The 19,619-nt window shown below is 45.2% G+C and overlaps 1 protein-coding gene across 50 annotated transcripts in view; it reads right to left on the bottom strand.

Moving 5' to 3' along the window:
• Positions 1-572: 572 nt before the first annotated feature.
• The window catches only part of LOC144061807 (ankyrin-3-like), a 107,048-nt gene continuing 88,001 nt past the window's right edge, over positions 573-19,619 (bottom strand). For 32 of the 50 annotated variants that reach the window (XM_077582601.1, XM_077582579.1, XM_077582584.1 and 29 more), the window contains 11 exons: positions 13,609-19,347; positions 11,281-11,355; positions 11,046-11,177; positions 10,812-10,955; positions 7,686-8,877; positions 7,458-7,620; positions 7,164-7,244; positions 6,325-6,408; positions 6,120-6,224; positions 4,995-5,092; positions 573-2,431 (listed from right to left, as the gene is read on the bottom strand). In XM_077582601.1, coding sequence (XP_077438727.1) covers positions 5,021-5,092; positions 6,120-6,224; positions 6,325-6,408; positions 7,164-7,244; positions 7,458-7,620; positions 7,686-8,877; positions 10,812-10,955; positions 11,046-11,177; positions 11,281-11,355; positions 13,609-19,347 — 7,787 coding nt within the window. In that variant the 3' untranslated portion in view covers positions 573-2,431; positions 4,995-5,020. Of the gene's footprint in view, positions 2,432-4,994; positions 5,093-6,119; positions 6,225-6,324; positions 6,409-7,163; positions 7,245-7,457; positions 7,621-7,685; positions 10,089-10,811; positions 10,956-11,045; positions 11,178-11,280; positions 11,356-12,165; positions 19,348-19,619 lie in introns of those variants that run through there. The other 18 variants (XM_077582618.1, XM_077582619.1, XM_077582621.1 and 15 more) reach the window with 8 other exon arrangements.

Below are 19,619 nucleotides of genomic sequence, written 5' to 3'. Positions count from 1 at the left end.
CAAGAGCTAGTTAACACTGGCTTATGTTTTTTTTGCTATAAAAACGTGTTTCTATAGCTTTGCTATACAATATGTACTCCAAAAAAGCAAAAAAAGCTAACCTAGCAAATAACTGAAAATACCTTACCTGTATGAGTGTTTTTGTTGTTTTTTTCCCAGAATTTTTGAACAACAGATGCATTATTCCTTAGGCTGCCACCAGACAACACATTTGCCACAAATCCTTTTTTTATAGTGAAATCAAACAAGTCTCTTAAAAAAAAGGCCATTCATGTGGAATATCTTGCTTCTCTATATGTTGCTGTCGTTGCTAACGCTATTTTCAGATTTTGTTTACATTCCTAAATACTGCTGCGATACCCACCCCCAACACACACACAATCCAGTCCCCTAACGTTTCTACAAAATGAATTAAACTGGAAATTATATAAAAATATAAATACATGAATCTCATAGTCCCAGTCTAATATGATAGGTAACGTTTGTTACATCCCAAAAGAAATGTCTTTTCTGCTGCCCACCTCCATGTCAATATCACAACACACACACACACACAGCACAAGAGAAACGAGTTGTATTGCAAAACCAATGCATTTTTTTTATTTATTTTTGTCCTTTTCAGCTCGACTTTTGAGTTTGTTTTCTATTTTCTTGAAAGACATCTGAAACATTTGCGGTGTCCTCGCTGCTGCTATCGCCTCTAAAAGATAACCAAAGTGCTAGAATTGTTATTACATTTCAATGCCTTCACACTGTTAGTAAGAATTGTACATCAAAAAGTCCGCCCCGGGTGAAAACACATATGAAACAAAATCCATAGTTCAACCATATCAAAGGATCGTCGAGCCCCTGATAGACCGAGAGGAGTAAGAGGGGGGGGGGGGGGCTTAACACCCCCCCCACACCCACAGAAAAAGAAAACGTCACATAGTTTGAATGTCGACAGCGTTGGCAGATACTGAACACACTTGATCTATGGGTTCGCCTAATGAAAACCAACACACACACATGAGAGAATGCTTCTAATGGACACTGCATATACGGGCTCTCCTGTCTAAATACCACACGGCGTCAACAGCCAAACACAATTTAGTCAACAGCTTCTGTTGACCATCCAGTGTTTTTTTATTTATTTATTTATTTAGAGCTACAGTCAAAATAATCTCTGCTTGTGAAGTGGATTTTAAATAAAGTAGACATGTCACCCAAAAAGATTAATAATGAAAAATAAATGCCCCATTTTTTTTTTTTTTTTTTTTTGCCATTTGATACCACACAGCATTTGTGAGACGGACGACACGGTCTAAACAGTGTACGGACTCTTACACCTTATAGCCAAGAACGCACGATAACTGGTTACAGTGTTGTACAGCCGACGAGAGCTTACATTCGACTTTAGTCCGCTCTCAAGCTGACCCTCCAGTTTTACACACGCAGACGTTATCCCCCCCCCCCACCCACCCCCAAATCCAAAAAAACAAAATCGCTACCCTCGTCCGTTTTAAAATATAAAACCAGTGACAAACATTCAGTCTGTACATGTACACGGATAAAAGGGCCTTTTTCTTAATACAGTGCTTTTTGCAAACTTGTAAAAATCGTACTTAAAATAATGTGAACAGCATGCTTGAAAATACTCTTGAAAGGCTGCGGGATTCCATCCCAACACTGATTTTCTGGAAATGTCCTCAAGTTAAAATCAAACCAAGTCCGTATACAAACGTTATACCTGCTCTAGTAGATCTTCAATTTTTTTTTTCTTTTCCCCCCCTTTTTTTTAGTACAAGAACTTGTGTTACACGCACCTATTTGAAAAGTGGAATTGCTTCAGTGGATTACTAAAGCACTTGAAAAGATCCCACACCCCGATGTGAGCAAATTCTTACCAGTAGCGTATTAACAATTGGACACACTCTGATTCTATATACAGAAAAACGTGTTCATTTTTTAGTTTAAAAAAAAAAAAAAGGGAAGAAAAAAGTTCACCTCCTGACAACAGCGGGTTGGAGAAGAAAAACTATAAGGCCAGTGTTGAAGTTGGCTGACGTGTTCCATTAGATCGCTGTCGTGTTGGATTGTGTCTTCTCCGTAATTCCTCCGTTTGTGCCGTCTTTGGTTGCACCGACGTGTGTGGATGTGAGCGAAGGAGACGCCCCCGAAAGCCCTAACAGGAAGCGGAATCCTCGACGGACAGGTCCCGCGGACCGAGCGTTCGCCCTCCCGGGTCCTTTGATTGACAAGGAGTGGGAGGAGTTTGTTCATGCTCATGCGTTGGAGGATCGAGAGGGCCGTTGTTACTCCCCTCATCACGTGAAGTCCGTTCGGTGGAAGCGGATGCTGGCTGGACTCTTGGACTCAAGTCCTCAAACTGGAACACCTCAGCCCTCAAGTAACCCCTGTTCCCAGGAACGTGGAATATGATCCTGTATGGCTGCGGGACACAAAACGGTACATAAAAATACGGCCATTAGATTAATAGCATCAATGCCAAAGTCGTGTCTGAAAGAAACAAATGATCTCGTTTCATCCTTTGCAGATTACCACACTGGGAAAAAAAGTACTTCATTTGATCATGATGCACAAGTTTAACTCATTCATTCCCAGCCATTTTCATTCAAGCAACCCCCTTCGCTCCCGGCTTTTTTACTGAATTTTGACTGATTTTGCACGGCCCACTGAATATTGTGTTCTATTGCTATAAAAAAAAACACCAAAAGAAAGATTAGAGTCTCTTCTTTCATCAGGAAAAAAAGTATATTTATATCTGTTTCCGTTTTACAGAAATTAGCATTAGAATATAGCTAGGTTAATAATTCACAAATCTGTTAAGAACTGTGGGTACAGTACATGAGCTTTTTTCAACATGGCCCTGGTTGATCTCTTTTGCTATGCTGCCACCTGCTGGCCGTTTGTGTAATAACTACCATTTCTTCAACATTGTGTATGGATCCATCAATACAAATAGGATTGGATGATAGGATCGATCAATAATAGAATTACAAAAGCATCAATAACTCTTTGACTGCCAAAAACGTTAAATAACGTTTAGTAAAATTCTATGGAGGAGTGCCAAAGACGTTTGTTTCAAAACAGAGTTGAAACTAACCATTTTCTATTGTTGATTACTGAAAAACGGAATAAGGTAGAAACAAACATTTTTTTTCTGATGAAAGATGAGAGTCCAATCTTTCATTTGGTAGTATGTGTGTTTCCATAGTCCAAACACATAATTTTCTATGGACCTTGAAAGATCAGTCAAAATGCTTAAAATCGGCTGGCACCCACGGCATCCCTTTTCTGAAAACGTCTGGCAGTCAAAGAGATAATAAGGAATTACAGAAGTATGAAAGCAATTTTGATCTTTGTTAGCCTCATGATGGCGCGTGACGCTCTGCGTGACTTGCCAACGCTGCCAATAAATGATGTCATTGGTAGAGAGGGCAGCATATGGCCGAACAGCAGTGGGGCTTAACAGCGAGGCTGCAGGGATAACAGGCTCTTTTTGGAAGTGACACACTGCGACCAGTCAGGGATTTTGGTAGACAAAAAAGACACAGGCGCAGGTGTCAGAGTTAAATATTGCTCATCAGCGCTTTGTCACTAATGACCAATGACACCAGCACAAAACAACCCCCCCCACCCCCTTAGAAAGAAATGTTGCCAGAGAATGAGCAGGCTCAGACATCAGTAAGCCTTTTGCAAAGGCAGGAGCAAATATGTGGGCTGGGATGATTTGCCATTTAGGGGGAAAAACATGCTTAGTTAGACTGTATTTCATCAAATATTTGCCTCCACTAACAGATGCAGTGCCTGAGTTAGTTCATCAAGATTTGTGTCACCCACTTCAAATCAATTAACTATGAACAAATGCCTTACCACAAATACATTTAATGTGACAATGAATCATCCAGTGTGTCATGCACTTGAATAAATGCCCTAAATAAAGTAACGCTGATTCAGTTAACAAATGGCGAGCCATTCACTTGATCAAACGCCTCGCCTCAAATAAATTAACCATGTATAAATGATGCTCCGGATGAGTCATCGACTTGAAAAAACACCTCGCCTCAAATATATGAACTGTGACTAAATTAACCATCACGTGAGTCAGACAATAAGAAATGCCTTACCTCAAAAAAATTAACTGTGACTTAATGTGTCAACCGCTTCAACAAATGCCTCACCTTAAATAAATTAACCATGATCCAGCTACCAAATGGTGTGTCCTTCACTTGATCAAACGCCAGACCTCAAACAAATCAGCCATTTATAAATTACGCTACGGGTGAGTTATACGTGAAGAAATGTCTCACTTCAAATAAATTAACTGTGACTTAAATAAATTAACCATGATCCAGCTACCAAATGGTGTGTCCTTCACTTGCTCAAACGCCAGACCTCAAACAAATCAGCCATTTATAAATTACGCTACGGGTGAGTCATACGTGAAGAAATGCCTCACCTGAAATATATTGTCCCAGACTAAATTAACCATCAATGAGTCATTGGCAAGAAATGCCTTACCTCAAATAAAGTAACTGTGACTTAACGTGTCATCCGCTTCAACAAATGCCTCTCCTCAGATAAAGTAACCGTGACCCAAATAATAGTTATGCGTGTCATCCAGTTGAACAAATGCCTTTACTGGACCTCTGAAACCACCGCGTGTAACAGTAGATATTGTGGTGGCGTTTTGAAATTTCTTATGATTCATTCATTCATACAGAATTGTACGAGTACAATTTATTTTGCCGTAACATAACGGTATATAACATAATTGAACGACTAATATACATGTTTTATATATTGTTATTAAATTGAATACATTTTGGGGAAATTAAAACTATATACTGTAATAGCGAATGAATGAATAAATACATTACCTCCAATAAACACCTGGCACTCTCACCAGTTTGGTAAATAAATCTGATGATCTCAAATGAGTCTAACTTGGGACTGACTGCCTAAAAGTGAGCGACATGAAGCAACCGTACCTGGTAGAGAGAACAAGCATCCATCCCTATGAGTGAAACTTTTTATCTCCGGGCTTCCTCTCGTCCATTCGCCTGCTATTCCTCGACGCTCCTTCTTTCTGCGAAAACACACCAAAAGAAAGTTGAATTGAGGAATTTGTCATCATTAAATCCCGCCAAGCCAACCACTCTAATCTGAAACCAGCAAATGTTAGTAATCTATGGTTGCAAAACAACACCACACCTGGATAAAGAAAAATAAGGTTAGAATAAATGTACATAAGTTATCCCATATTTACTCTTATAGTATTGCAAAGCATGTCTGTTGCAGCTGCAATACAGGAACTGTGCCCACGATAGCGGATGAAACACTTTGTGGATGAACTGTTGAACTTTGACTGTTGAAACCTTCGGCGCCGAAAGAAAGACACGTCTGTATTATTATTTGTACAATGACTCATATCCATGAAGGTTGCTGCTGTGTGTTCCCTCCCCTTTAGAGCAGCATCCACTGTGTAACCAGGGGCCGCCCTAAAAGAAATAAACAGATGGCTGGGCAGAATGTGCTTCAGAGCGGTAGGAGATTGTAACTGTGCACATCTCTGTCTGTTCTCCTCGTGAGCAAAAATAATCTAAGTCTCTTGCCTTCCTTCTTTGTCTGTTGTTTATTAAATGTTCAAGGTTGACTGAACCTGACATTATGGAGAGAGAAAGGAAAAATATCATACTGTTAAAATACAGTCACGGCACTCGTTAATTACAAGTTGTCTGAAAACGCGTTCAAGATGGTTGCACCACACTCAACATTAGGTGGGCCAGAAAAACGTAATGGGATCAATGACAAGCCCAGGGTGGAGCCCACCTCTTGCCCAATATCAGCCGGGATAGGCTCCAGCTGCCCGCAACCCTGATCCAAATACGCTGTATAGAAAATGGATGGATATTCTCATTCTCTCATATTCGACCCTCTTATGTTGCTAAACAACTAACCAGGGTTATTGTGCATGCGTACATAACGCCACGGCAGCATCCCTTTTGTTATGAAGCAGAATGGACACCACAGCCCCAAACGCAACATGCAAGTTGGCATTTTTGTGTTTTCTTTGTCAAGTGAAAAAAAAAATCATCACATCCATCTCTGCCAACCTCAGGCCCGTCCTCCTGCAGGATGGGACTTTTCTGAAGGTCCCTGTGGCACCTGTGGTTGTCTGGTGAGGAGCTAGAGAGCCGGCGGATGACCTTCCTGATGACCTGCTCGGTGCGTCAACCAAGACAGAAAACAACTGATGGTTTCACAAATGGATTCTCTCCATGTAGATGAACGGATCGTGAACACAAAATGATACGTTACTTTTCTACTGATGAGGTTACCGTCTTGGTCCAAGTAGTGTTCCTCGGTCACAGATTCGCTTGATATGTTTTTTGCTTCCTCGCCCTGCGAAGGTTTGGCCATTAGCGCCATAAAATAAGACACTAAATGTGGCAAACAAACCATCACCACACCGAAAGAGGAGAGAGCACTGCAACAGCGTGACAAACAGGAAATAACTAGGAAGTAATCCCCAAATGGTATGCACATATGACCTCAAGGCTTCACAATATCAGCTTTGAGCATGTAGGCCATGTTATGACATCATTGCTAGATACATGTGCAACATTTTAGAGAAAACACATATGGACAGAGAAAAGTAATAGCCAGAGGTGGCAAATCCAGGCCCAGAAAGTAAAAAACAAGTTTGGCTTTAGCCCCAGGTGCTAGCTAGCTAGCGCCATTGGTGCTCTTTTACCTGCTAGAGAGCTAGCTAGCTAGCTAGCCACAGTTTGGCTTTTATCCCAGGTGCTAGCTAGCTAGCTAGCTCCCTAGCGGGCAAACAAGCTCCATGGGAGCTAGCTAGCTAGCTAGCACCTGGGGCTAAAGCCAAACTGTGGCAGGGTTTTTACTTTATGGACCTGGATTTGCCACCTCTGGTAATAGCTCTCAAATCAGATCAGTTGAGAAATGAAAACGCTGTTAAAGCAACAAATGCTCGACAGCAAACAAACACAGACACCAGGACAGGCTCAGGAATGCAAAGACGAGACTTTCCTATACTATCAATGCACCCACACCCAAAGGGGCACACCAAAAAAAAAAAAAAAAAGACTCCAGACTCAAGCCAACGTGAGCCACTTCCCAGGCTGGCAGGGTACCTTCAAAATGAGCCGTCGTCGGAAGATTCTGGTGGTTATGGTCTGTTCTTCCTCGGAACCGGAATCTACACTAACCCGCTGCTGTGGACGAGTCAAATTTAAGGCATCATGACACAAACTCAAAAGAACGAAGCCAGGAGGAGAGAAAGTGGTTAGTTATTCAGTGGAAATGTACACGGAAATAGACGATTGGATACAGGCTTTAAATCATAATTGGGCACTTGGGACCTGCAGTGTAAATTCAGGCCAAAACTCACATCCAAGAAACTGCTGAAATAGTTTAGTCAGAACTACCTGAACTTTCTTTTCGGACACCGGCGTTCCCTCTTCTTTTCTGCCATTCATTGACTCCGATGAGCCGCCCTGAGGTGAGCTTTTTGAGTTGTCGCCGTTCTGCCGGGACCTCCCTGAGTCGCCCCTGGACGAGGAAGTGACGGAATCGCTCGAGTTCTCGTGGCTGCCGAGAGAGGCACAATTAGGGCCGACGTTTTTGAGAATTTCAACGGCCGGATAAAATCACACCTTTCCCGCCTGTCCAGCAGATCCGAGCTGCGGCCCGGCGTGGGTGGCTCCACGTTGACGCTGGACGAGTCGCTCTGCCAACCTGAAAGCGAGCACACGTCTCTTTCTGGCTGTTCAACGCGATTGACAATCTTCAGAGCTCTGTCCACGGTAGTCATTTCCTGGTGGTCCTCCTCCTCCTCTGAGCCTTCTTCAGTTTTCACCTCTGCCTTCTCTTGGATCGCTTTATTTCCTCCTCCATCCTCCGCCTCAATAGAACCACACTCAGTGGGCTGACGTTCCCAAAGGGCCTCAGCCCATTTCTGAACGGTCAAGTCACTTTCCTGGCAAGTGCCTGCGCCTTCCTCAGCAACTTTGCTTCTTTGGTTCTCACTGTTCCCTTCTACTTGATGTACCCTGGGTGTTTCATTATTCCCTTCTTTGTCAGTCTCAGCCTCTATTTCATCTCCTACAGATCCAGTTTGCAGCACATTAATCATAACATCATTTTGTCCCGTCAAAATGTTCTTTTCCGCCTCCAGCTGACACCTATCTTTTGTCACTATCTCACATTTCCTCTCCACCTTTTTAATCAAATCCTCCTCTACCCACCTCTCCACAAATACGTTTCCCTCGACCGCAACCGTCTCGTCAAGCTTACCCTTTTCTTTTGACACTTCCCTCTCACATCCTCTACTATACACTTGCACCAGATCGCCATCTCCCATTTGTGCCCCGTCAGGTGTTGAAGGGGTTACCGATGATGCAGACGAAACGGAAGAGGATGATGTGGAGTAGGCCATGCTGATGTCTAACTCACACATTGCGGGGACGGCGCGCGTCTTGGGTTTGCGGCCCGGCTCCATTTCTCGATAAGGTCTGTCCTCCTCCTCGCTCATAAGCAGCTGGTCGTTCAGGGCGATGTGGGGCTTCTGCATCTTGGACGGAACAGGATCAGGGAGGTCGAAAGCCGCCGAAAGGGACAGGGCGAGCCGACAGGGTCTAAGGGGATTCTCGGGCGGGATCTCTGGGCTCCTGAACGGGGGCTGAGGCTGGGAGTCGACCGGCCAGGGGGAGTCGGGTTGTGGGTAATGTTGATGCTGGTGGTGGATGGGGGAGGGGTTGGGTGTGACGGGAAGTTCGGGCACCAGGAAATGTGGGCTGGAGTGCAGCGCAGCTGGGGAATGCAACTCGGCTAGAATGCTTTGATAATCTGTGGGTGACATGATAAATGTACACCAAAGCATGCTAAGAACTGAAAACACAGCAAAACACACAAACATACCACGACAAGGTTAATGGCACTGAAGTGGGAAGTAGGTAGCGTCACGGCACACATACACAATACAAAATTGTACTGTCTGTGTTTTTAATTTAATCCCTCAAGATTGTAAAGGAGAACATTAACACATGGAAAATGGAAGATACTGCATGCTGACTGACATAAGATAGTTGACAGATGAGAGGTGAAATATAAAGCGGGGGTTCTCAAACTTTTGGGTTCCAGGGACCCATTACAGTGGAGAATTTTCCAAAGAAGCGTAATCCGGCATAATCCTAACGCCAATTAAAAATAACTACCACATGTACCCCTAAATGCCACAGGAATTAAAATAAAGTTTGCCTATTTTCAAAAAAAAAAAAAAAAAGCAGCCATCTCTATAAGAATAAAGTTTTTCCTAAGATAAAGCCATAATATTACGATGACCCCAGTTTGAGAACCACTAATATATAGCTACAGAAATATTTCCAATGAGGTAGGGTCGATGCGGGTGCGAGTGGAAGGTGGACAAGCGCAAGGGCATGCGTGGCAAGGAGACAGGCAGCGGAGAGGCGGGGATGGGGGATTTGGGCTTGGGCAGCGAGACCCACAGGGGGACATGGCGGGCAAGGAGAGAGGGGAGACGGGGCGAGAGGGAGTGGCCAAATCAATTGGCGAGGGAGCAACCGCAGGTAAGGTCATAGGTGTAGAAGCATGTTGCGGCAGGTTGTGGGTATCAAGGGAGGGTGCAAGGGTGAGGACGGTGGCTGCGGTTGTAGGTTCGGAGAGGGTCGATGCATCACAGGTGAGTTCGGAGGTGCTTTGGGATATTTCCACGACTGCTGCGGAGGTTGGGGAAGAGGATGGCACAAATGAAGGTGCTGGTGAAGTGATGAGTGGGATCGGGGAGGACGGATGTGGTGAGAAAGGACAGGAAGGGGATTGGCGTGGGTCAGCAGGGGGGCACTGAGGGTTGAGGCATTTCAGAGGCGGGGGAACAAAGTGAGAAGGGGGTGCCAAGTCTTTGAGTGAAATGGAGAACTCGTAACTGGGAGAGCGGCGTGGGGCCAAGGTTCGAGGAGTGAGGGGAGGGGATGGGATTGATGGGTTTGTATGAAGGACGAAGGCAGGACTGCTCGGAATCAATGGAATAATCACACACACTAAAGGGGAGGGGCATGGATTGACACAAAAAGTAAAACAGGAAGAAATGGGAAATGAACGTCAGTGCTGATTGAAATCAATCATGAAACAGGAAAATGAATAAATGGCGTGACTTTGGGTGGGCAGAGGGACGATATCAGCAATATGTGACTCTTAAACAGTTAAGAGCTGTTATGTGCCGTTATCAGCAGCTAGGTGCTGCTGAGGGGGAGGTGATGGGAGGCAGGAGGGACAGGAAGAGAAAAAGCGGCACTCTCATCTATCCAAGGAAGGCTCAGAGGAACTGGAGGAGCACTAGGAGAACTCAACTACAGCAGAACACAGTTAAATAGACTACACAGCCACATCATCCACACTCAACTCAGATATGGTGCAAAATATTATTGCACTATCTTAGAGCATGCACTTTAAACAGGATACTCCTCTCAGGATAGGTCATTCGTGACGACTGCTACACTGTAGCCATGTATTCAATCTTAATTTAGCTAAGAAATAGTCCTATATGCAGACAAGCGTTAATATTAAAATATTTTTGGAGAACAGTAGGAGCCAGTTGTCCAAACCTAATTCTAAACTACCACTAAAACAATATCTCTATAAATAGTCAGAATTAGGCATTGGCAACTCGACATCATTCATGCAATGTGGTATTTGCAAAAACAAAACTAACAACATGGTAGCAGGGAGAGGTAATAGGTCAGCTAATCAGAGCTAAACTTTACCATCAGCCTGATCCCGGAAAACCGCATGATCATCGGCAAAACATCTCGTGCCGGAAATGTTACCATAGTCAAAAATTGGGCCCTCCAGTAAAGTCACAATATCCATCCGATTGACTTTGGTCAACACTGCAGTCAAGGCGTCCGCTGTGGAAAATGGACACAACCAAATATGAGGTCAACCTTTTTAGAAGGTTGTGAAAAGTGCTGAATGACTTCACATGTGAAAAGTCTTACTTGTGGCGTTTTTCCCTTCCCGGCTGACCCACTTCTTTAATAGCATGAAGCTCTGTGCTGTCAACGAGTTGGGGTTCTCCAATCTAACGTGGTTGATCTCATCTACTGTGAAGTTCATCTCCCGAGCCAGCTCTGATGACCGGATACACAAAAAGTCAGCCTCCGCGAAGCCGTCGCCGTGTACGCAAATTGCTCAAAATGTTTCCTAATCGGAATCCCTCCACAATTTCCTCACCTGTCCAGCTGAGTCCCAAGTGATCTGCTACAATGGCCATACGCAAATCTGTCCGTTCACAAGGACTTTGGGGACCTGGAGAAATAAGAGGACAAAGACTCGTTAACGTTTTGCATATCTCGTCCTCACATAACAAGAGAGAAATAAAAACACGCACGTTTCCTTTTCTGGCCATTTTTTCAGTTTACAATTCAAGATAACAGGATCAGCTGCAATTTGTGACTATAATTCAGTGATTACATCAAATATGTAGAATTTTTGTTTTGCATGATGGCAAGAAAAGGAATTTCACAGTACATGTGGTGGTCTACTGCTATTTGTGCTATGTAACCTTTTAGCAGGCATTAAGTGAACCACACAAAACAAAGCATACCACAACTCGAAGAGGCAGACTCGAAGTTCTAAAAAAAAAATCGATGGTGGATATTTCTAGGTTGGAATCTAAATGGTCAGCATGCGCTATCTAGTGTTGTTTGCAAAGACTACTGTGACAGTTGAGTGTATGAAAAAAATCTGACGAGACTACAACCATAATTGCGACAACTTTGCCCTGAACAGAGACAAACAAACCAGGGATTGTCAAACAGGTTGTGCCACTGTAGAAGTCACTACAACTGGCTTGCTACTCTACTGCACAGGGCATACAAGGTTGGAGAACGAGGAAAGGGGAGGTACAGAGGGAAAGGAATCTTGAAACGGAGACGGTACGGGACACAGTACATCAATGATGATGGGTCAATGGCAGCTACTGTTCTAAGGGAATATAAACACGCCACAGGCATTCCAGTCAATCATTTCAATGACCACAACATGTCATGCAACTATCAGTGAAATAGGTCAATATATATATATAAATGTATTTGATAGTGTGAAAGTTTTACAAACTAGGCTTGATCTCTGCGATGGGAGGTGTTCGAGACCCTGTGAGTCCCTGACTGCCCTCCTTCCCACCAGTCCGCCTACTCCTCCTGCTCCTCTGACTGCCAGAGGCCCTGTCCGTCGTCACCACCTTTGCCCCTACGGACGGGGCCCCGGCCTCAGCCCTCGAACCTCTACCAGACCTGGACGAGTGGGAGGGCTGGGAAGGTTGGGAAGGCTGCGAGGTGTCTGACAGGGAGGTGCTCCGGGAGGTGCTGTCTTCCTCCGACTGCTCTGTCTGCTTCTTTTTCTCCTCGTCTGACAGGCGGTCCACCAACTTTATCGTCTCTCCGCTAATGTCTTTAAAGTATTCAATGGTGCGTTTACAAACCTCGCTAGGGTTCTCCCGTCTCTCCTGCCTCGATGTTCCCTCACCTGATGCCTTACTGACCTGATGCCTGTCCTTCAGCGGTAACCTGGAGGGTAACTTTATGGCTGCTCTTTCACTAGCCAATGGCCTTGTTGGCCGCGAGGTCACCCTAACTGAATGTGGTGAGCTGGCTGCTGTTGTGGAGCTGCCCTTCTTAAAATCCTTGACTGGTATTCTAGACCTTGGCTCTACTTTGGCAATGGCTGGCTCTCCTCTTTTCCTGGTCTCAATTTTCACTGCTTGCTTGGGCTTCTGCTTGCCTATGGCTGTTCCCTGGGTGTGAATCGAACGCCCTGATGCTTTCACTGGAAGCCTGGACCTGGGCAGCTTCACTTCACTGTCTTTAACTGGTACGCTCGGCTGCTGCTGCACTTGACTACTACTATGACCTATTTCTACTTTCTCTTCTAAATCCCTACAACACGTTTCTATCCTGCTGGCTTTCTGAAGTGTGGGCTCAGAGGAGGACTGCAGATTGAACACTACACTGCCACACTGAATGTAGTTGGCCTGAATACTGGAGGACTCGAGGTTATTATTGTTGTTGCAGTTTTCAGAGGGGTAATCTCGTCTCTCTGACTTGGCCTCTATGCCTTTGCTAGACTGGCCTTCTGCACTCTGACCCTCTATACTGATATATTCTGGCACAATCTGGCCCTCTGATATCTCAGCTTTAAAATCAGCTAGCTCCCCTGAGTCTTTTTTCACAGTTATAGAGGCAGCTATGCCCATCTTAATAGGGGTGCGTAATTTGGGATCAACCTTGGAGGCTGTAATTGTGCATGAGGAGGCCGTCTCGACTATGGCTTCACAGGTGGGTACTTCAGTACCAGCATAGCCAGTGTCACTGCCAGGGTGCAAAGGGCTGCATTTTGCGGTTGCTGCTGGTGGTGTTGTGCTGCTGCCTGTGGTTGTATCTAGAACTTTCCCCTTCCCCTCTACTGTGGCCCTCTCCCCTGTTTTTGATTGAGAGGAAATTACACCCAGGATCTTGCCCCCTCTCCCCCTTTCCCCTGTTAGAGGGTCAGAGGAATGCTCACCAATCTGAAAAAACTGAAGCCTCTCTTCAACAAAGTCCCGCTTGCTCATGTCAATAGCACCACTGCGGGTCATCTCAAACATCTTCCCTTCGTGGAAAGGGAAGGGGTTAGGTTCACTAGTTGGTGTGCTCTCATCAGTCGGTGTTCGAGCAGGGGTTGTGTCAGGTGTTGTAGCCTGTGATTTGTCCTCCACAGATAAACCAAAGGGCTTGGGATCTTCGTCTTTGGTTTTGGAGTCATAAACTCCATCATGATCACTCCCTTTGGTGGACCAGGGGTCAAAGTCGAGGCCTTTTGTGGCTACTGTTTTAAAGGTTGAGTTTAGCTCCTCTTCAAGTTGGTAGCCAAAGTAGTTGTCTGTGAGGGTCTGCCTTTCTGGATGTCTTCCTTCAAGGGTGTAATCTACTTCTTCCTCACTGCTTTTTGTAGAAGACGGATTGGTTTTCCCATCCTCACACTTCTCTTCCTCAATCACCTCAAGCTTAGACTGACCAAAGGAGCGATCAGCTGTTTTCCCATCATTGGATAAACTGGATGTTTTTGGGTCCTCACTCAGTCCATCGTCTTCATCCTGAAAATCATAACCATCTAATGAGTCAATCTCAGTGGCATCTGTATCATGGGAAAATTCAGCAGTGGTTGCTATGGAGCAGTCAGTGATTGATTGGTCATTCCCATTTGGTTCCAAGTCAGCTTCCTCCCCCTTTACGACACTATTGACACCAGCCTCCTTATTTCCATTCTTCTCTAATTTTTGTTGTTTTGAGCATTTCTCTCCCTCCTCTTTCATTTTGAAGGTGTACTTTTTGACAGGGATGGGATGGAAGACAGACTCATCGTCACTAGAATCGCTGTTGTCAGCTCCAGGGGGGATGGGGGATGGAGGCTGGACTCTGATGATTGGCTCCGCTAAGAAGTGCTTGTCGTGCTCCTCCTGTAGGTTTACTTCTATCATTTCAGTCTCTGTCTCAGAGGATGCACAAGACTTTCTTTTATCAGGGTCTGACTGCTCTGTGTCCAAAGGGGGTGGAGGTGGAAACTCTATAAAAGGAACTCTCTTCTCCCCTTTTGACCTTTGTTTATCTGCTTCCTGTTTCTTGCTCTGATTCTCTGAATTTGCTTGCTTGGGTTTTTCCCTTGAAGGCTCCTTGTAGATGAAGGTCTTACCGTCTTCCTCTTCGGACTCTTCTGGAATTAGACTTGGCATGCCAGCCATGGAGCCAATCATAGAGTCGGGCATTCTTGAGGTCAGGCTAACGTCCTCAGGGCTTGGCGTCTCGGGAGTAACAGGACTCTTCCCAGAGCTGTCTATGAAGGTCACTTGTTCTAGAGTGTCATCTTCTGGACTACCTTGAGGAGATGGAGACTCCTTTTGTTTGACAGTGTAAAATGTTCCCCTGGTCTCATGTACGGTCCTACTCTCATGGCTTACTATTTTTTTGTAAGTTCCAAGCTGCCCAGTTTCTTTCTCATACTGCTTGCCTACTTGAATGCTGACATACACAGGTAAGGGTTTGATATCTTTGTAACCTTCTGTGATAATTGCAGGATTTCCATGATCCAAATACTCTATTGGGTCACAGTCAACACCATTACAAGTGATATTTGACTGGCTACAGTCTGAGTCTGTGGATTTCACAGACGATCCACAAGTAGATTTGTTGGATTCAAAGCTACTATGTATCGGGTTTCGAACTAGGCCGGGCGTGCGAGAGCCTTCCTTCTCATGTGTCTCAACAGAGGCGTCTAATTTTAAAGATGGGGATCTGCGATTTTCTGAAAAATTAGATGACTTTCTTACAGGAATTTGAGATTCCGAGTTTTTTTTTAGACCGTCATTGCTATTTGGACTCTCTCGTACAACAAATTCAGTGTAAATAATTTTCTTGGTAGTTTCTTGTCTTTGTGAATCACTATTGTCATCTTTTAGAGAACCGTGGACTAATGTTTGAGATAATTTGGGGGATTGGGGTTTATAGTTACCATACCCTTGGTTCTCCCATGTTTTGAATAACTTCTTATCTTCCTGATTTTTCTGATGCGTGGGTGAAAACTTGGACTCACTTTCTTGCCCTCTTCTCTGGCTTAATGGACTGTCAGGTGGTTTTGGAATGTTAGAACCACCAAATACCTGGTACACAGGGAGCTTACTTTCATGGAGCTTCCTTATGGGAGGATTGGCATTTGGGCCACCCTGAGGACCCTTATCTTGTCTTTGAGCCTCTTGTTCAAACTTAAGCCTCACTGCGCTTACTTTGGAAGAAGACATCTGAAAAGGTTTTGAGCCTTCAGTTTTTCCGTCTCCCTGCTTTTTAGAGTCCGAATCATTATACTGCAGCAGTACTCTCCTCTCCGGACTACTGGGTAAACTGGCACATTTCCTCTCAGAGCTGAACTTGTCTCTTAGTCTTTCTCTTCCCCACTCTTCCCCGCTAGCACCATTTCTATAAACCGATCGCTCTGGACTGCTTTGAGTGGAACTAGGCCCGGATCGTGATTCCCTAAAGTCTGGCCTGCGAGATTTTCTCTCTGGAGAGGAGAGTTCATCATTAAGCTGCTCTGTTTTATCTCTGAAGAACTGAGATACCTCACTGAGTTTTTCCTCTGCCTCTTTTACGGTTCTGTCCACTCTCTCCTCATACATCAGTTGCTCTCTTTCCTTTCTCTCCGTGTCGTCTGCCGACACACGCATCCAAACCGACTGCTTTGGACTACCGGGCTCAGAAGAATGCTGCAGAAGTGTCATTGTGTCATAATTATCATCAGCATTGGCCATTCTCCCTGATGTATCAAACACATTTCGTGCCGACCGAAAGATATATTCCGTTCTCGGGCTTATGGACCTATTCTCATTTCGACTTCTGTCTGGTGAGTGGAAGTGAGACTTTTCTCTAACATGTTCCCCAGTGTCAGCATGGGATTGGTCAAACTTCTCTGACAATAACATTTTCTCAGCAAAATTATAAGATTCCCCCCTCAACTCTGACGATTCATCCTCATTATACTCCACAGATTGCTGGCTAAGCAATTTAAAGGTCTTATAAGACTCGTCTGCCATTAATTGGGCGGAACTAGGGCGACTATCCTCATGTGCCGTGGTGGTGTTAAATTTGGAGGAGTCAAAATATATGGGAAGTTCCTCAGCGTCCCTATCTTCTTGTCTGTTTCCTGGGTAGTAATACATTTCATTGTCTGAGTGGTTTTTAGTCTCTCTAATGATGACCTCCGTTGGTTCTGTTTTATTGCCCTTTTCAATGTGCACCTCAATTATTCTTTCGACCTTTGGTTTGACGTCTTCAGAGAGTCTCTGTGACGTTTCCTCAGATTTGTGCTCAAAGAGTCCGGCAAGCTCCCGAGAAGGATCTTTTCCTGATTGAAAAGCCTTCATTATGTCATGAACAGACATGGTTTCCTCACACCTCTCTGATACAGTTTCGTTGCCAGGCGGTTTGTGGTACACCATCCTGGTGGTCGTGGTGATGTGAGTTTCTTCCTTCAACCGTATGCCTTTACCCATCGGATCATCATCGGGGGCAACTTTAACTGAATATCCCTTATTCGGATCAGGGGTGGATGGACCTTGATTGGCATGTCCTTTCGATTCTGTATCAATATATCTGATGGGATTTCCCTCCACCATTGCGGGTTGTTTGTTATCCTCCGGGGCCTCGTAGCTTCTGATGACATGAACAACTTCCGTCCTTGTCTCAGTGATCACTGGGGGAACGGGGATGTCCTGGAAAGGGGCCTTTGGGCCCATGCCTTCAGCACTCTGGGGGGCAGAGGGGGTCCTTTCACTTCTGGTCTCAAAGCCACTGTCTGAGAGGGGGCTCTTATCCTGTTCATGATATATGTCATCGGGGGATTCCAGCACAGTGTCTGCTCCGAAAAGAGCATCGGCCACTTTGCCCAACTCTCTGTCTGAAGGTGACGATCGCATGTTGGTTGGAGGCATTTTGAGTTTTTGCTCTTGAACCGCAATGGTAGGTTTCAGAACACGTTTATGCTTTTCCCTGCCATCCACTTCTCTCTTGCTCTCATCTATTGTATGCTTTGTGTCGTGTATTTTGGAAAGAGAGAAAGAATTGTTGCCAACATCATTAGCTAAACAGTCAACAACTTTAGAACGATTGAAATCTCTATCTTGGATTGTTTTTGCTTTTGCTTGAGGAACCACTGTTTCATATCTTGGGGGATAGCTCCAATTGCTTTGTGGCTGCTCAACCGGTACTTTTGAGAAGCGTATGTCGTCCAAGGCCCCCCTTGCCATTGGCTCTTTGGCTGCGTCTTTAGTCAGGATTTCACTCACTTTGACCAAATCTTGTTTTACTTTCTCCACAATCCGGTATGGCTCTTCGTCTTCTACCTTCCCTACAGAACCAGATTGAAATCCTTTATTTGTACTAGCATTGGGATCAGTCTGCAAAATGGCTGACATTCGTATTAAGTCCTCTTTCATATCAGCGACATCCTTTAGAATTTCTTGGCTGGATGACAAAGGGGATGTTGTGTTTGACTTCAAACTAGGCGAGAGAAGCGGAGGTTTGGTAGGGGAATGATTTCTGGCAAAGGATGACTGCAATTGAGGATTCATCTCAGGGGGCACGATCTTACGTGGGGACAGAATCGCCGCAGTGGACCTGGACACCTCGGGCAACTTTTTAAACTGGGGCTCTGGCAGTACATTGATAACAGAATACACAGGGACCATCACGGTGCTGGATGTTCCAGCAGTGGTGGCATTAGGCGGGGACCTGATTGAGTTGTAAAGGGAACTAGATGCGGAGGACCGAATGGACTGATATGAGGAGGATGCAGAGGAGGACAATGACTTTAAGGTGCCATAGCCAGCCGAGCAAGAATTCAAAGTCTTTTCAACCTCATCAAATACCGCATTGACGCTTGTGGTCGCAGCATTGGTGGTTGCTTGTATTCTTTCTTGGAGACTGCTGGCAAGGAGAGAGGTCGGGGAGGAGGAGCGGTACTGTGCCGGGGACGCCGTTCCATTGATCAGCGCCGCAGCACTTTGAGGGCTGTTGGATTTGAGTGGTGAAGACAGTGAGGAGAAGAGGTTTCTTGCAGGGCCGGACACATCTGAGGAAAACGAACGGACGGAAGAGAGGCCGGGGACAGTTTTGATGGGGGAGGAAGACGATACTGTACCGGCGGAACCCCCCACAACGGTCTTGTATGACAGAGGGGAACTGAACATACTAAGGGAGGATTTGGGAGATGTTGGAGGCGTCATGGCTATTGATGTCCTCTCAAGAAGAGGACTTCCTCCTGTAGAAACAGTTATCGGGGAAGACCTAGCCGACAATGCTGCAAATCCTTTCATGGACGCACTGTCTGAGGTACTTTTTGCAGGTGACGCCTGGGGACTGTGGACAACCTGGCCTGGATACTGAGCATGTTGGACTACAGTTTTGATGGGCGAGGAGATGGTTCTGTACGATCGGATGGGAGAGGCCATGTCACTAACTGACTTAACAGACGAGGCAGGGGATCCGGGAATGTTTGTCTTAATGGGCGAGGCAGAGTTGATGGACCAGACAGACTTTAGTGGAGAGGCAGAAGGTGTGTTGGACGATGAGCTGGAGAGCGAGCCAAACCCGGACTTGGCTTGGCCAGGGACGGCGACAGGAACAGGCGGCCACGCCTGATAAGATCTCGTTGAAAAGACAGGTTTGTGAGGGTAGCCAGAAGGCTGTGCTCTTTGCGGACTTCGATCGGATGTTTCTTCAACAATAATTCAAATGAAAAGAAAAAAAGGGAGGCAACAGAAAGTAGAACGTAAAATAATTGAAAAAGAAAAAACATAAAAGAAAGAGAAATTGAGTCAGAAACAGCATCACTTACAAGCAGTAAGACAAAAATGTACACTTGTAGATTACAGAAGGTCCCTTTTACACAAGCAGGATGACGTGAGAAACGAACGCATCAAAAACAATGATACATGACAAAATACAGCGTGCGTGTGTGGGCGGGGCAAAAAAGTGCATGACATGTGG

The sequence above is a fragment of the Vanacampus margaritifer genome, chromosome 12 (assembly GCF_051991255.1).
Source record: "Vanacampus margaritifer isolate UIUO_Vmar chromosome 12, RoL_Vmar_1.0, whole genome shotgun sequence".
Lineage (NCBI taxonomy): Eukaryota > Metazoa > Chordata > Actinopteri > Syngnathiformes > Syngnathidae > Vanacampus > Vanacampus margaritifer.
Note: the sequence above shows the minus strand (reverse complement) of the source record. Positions and strands in the feature narration are given on the sequence as shown.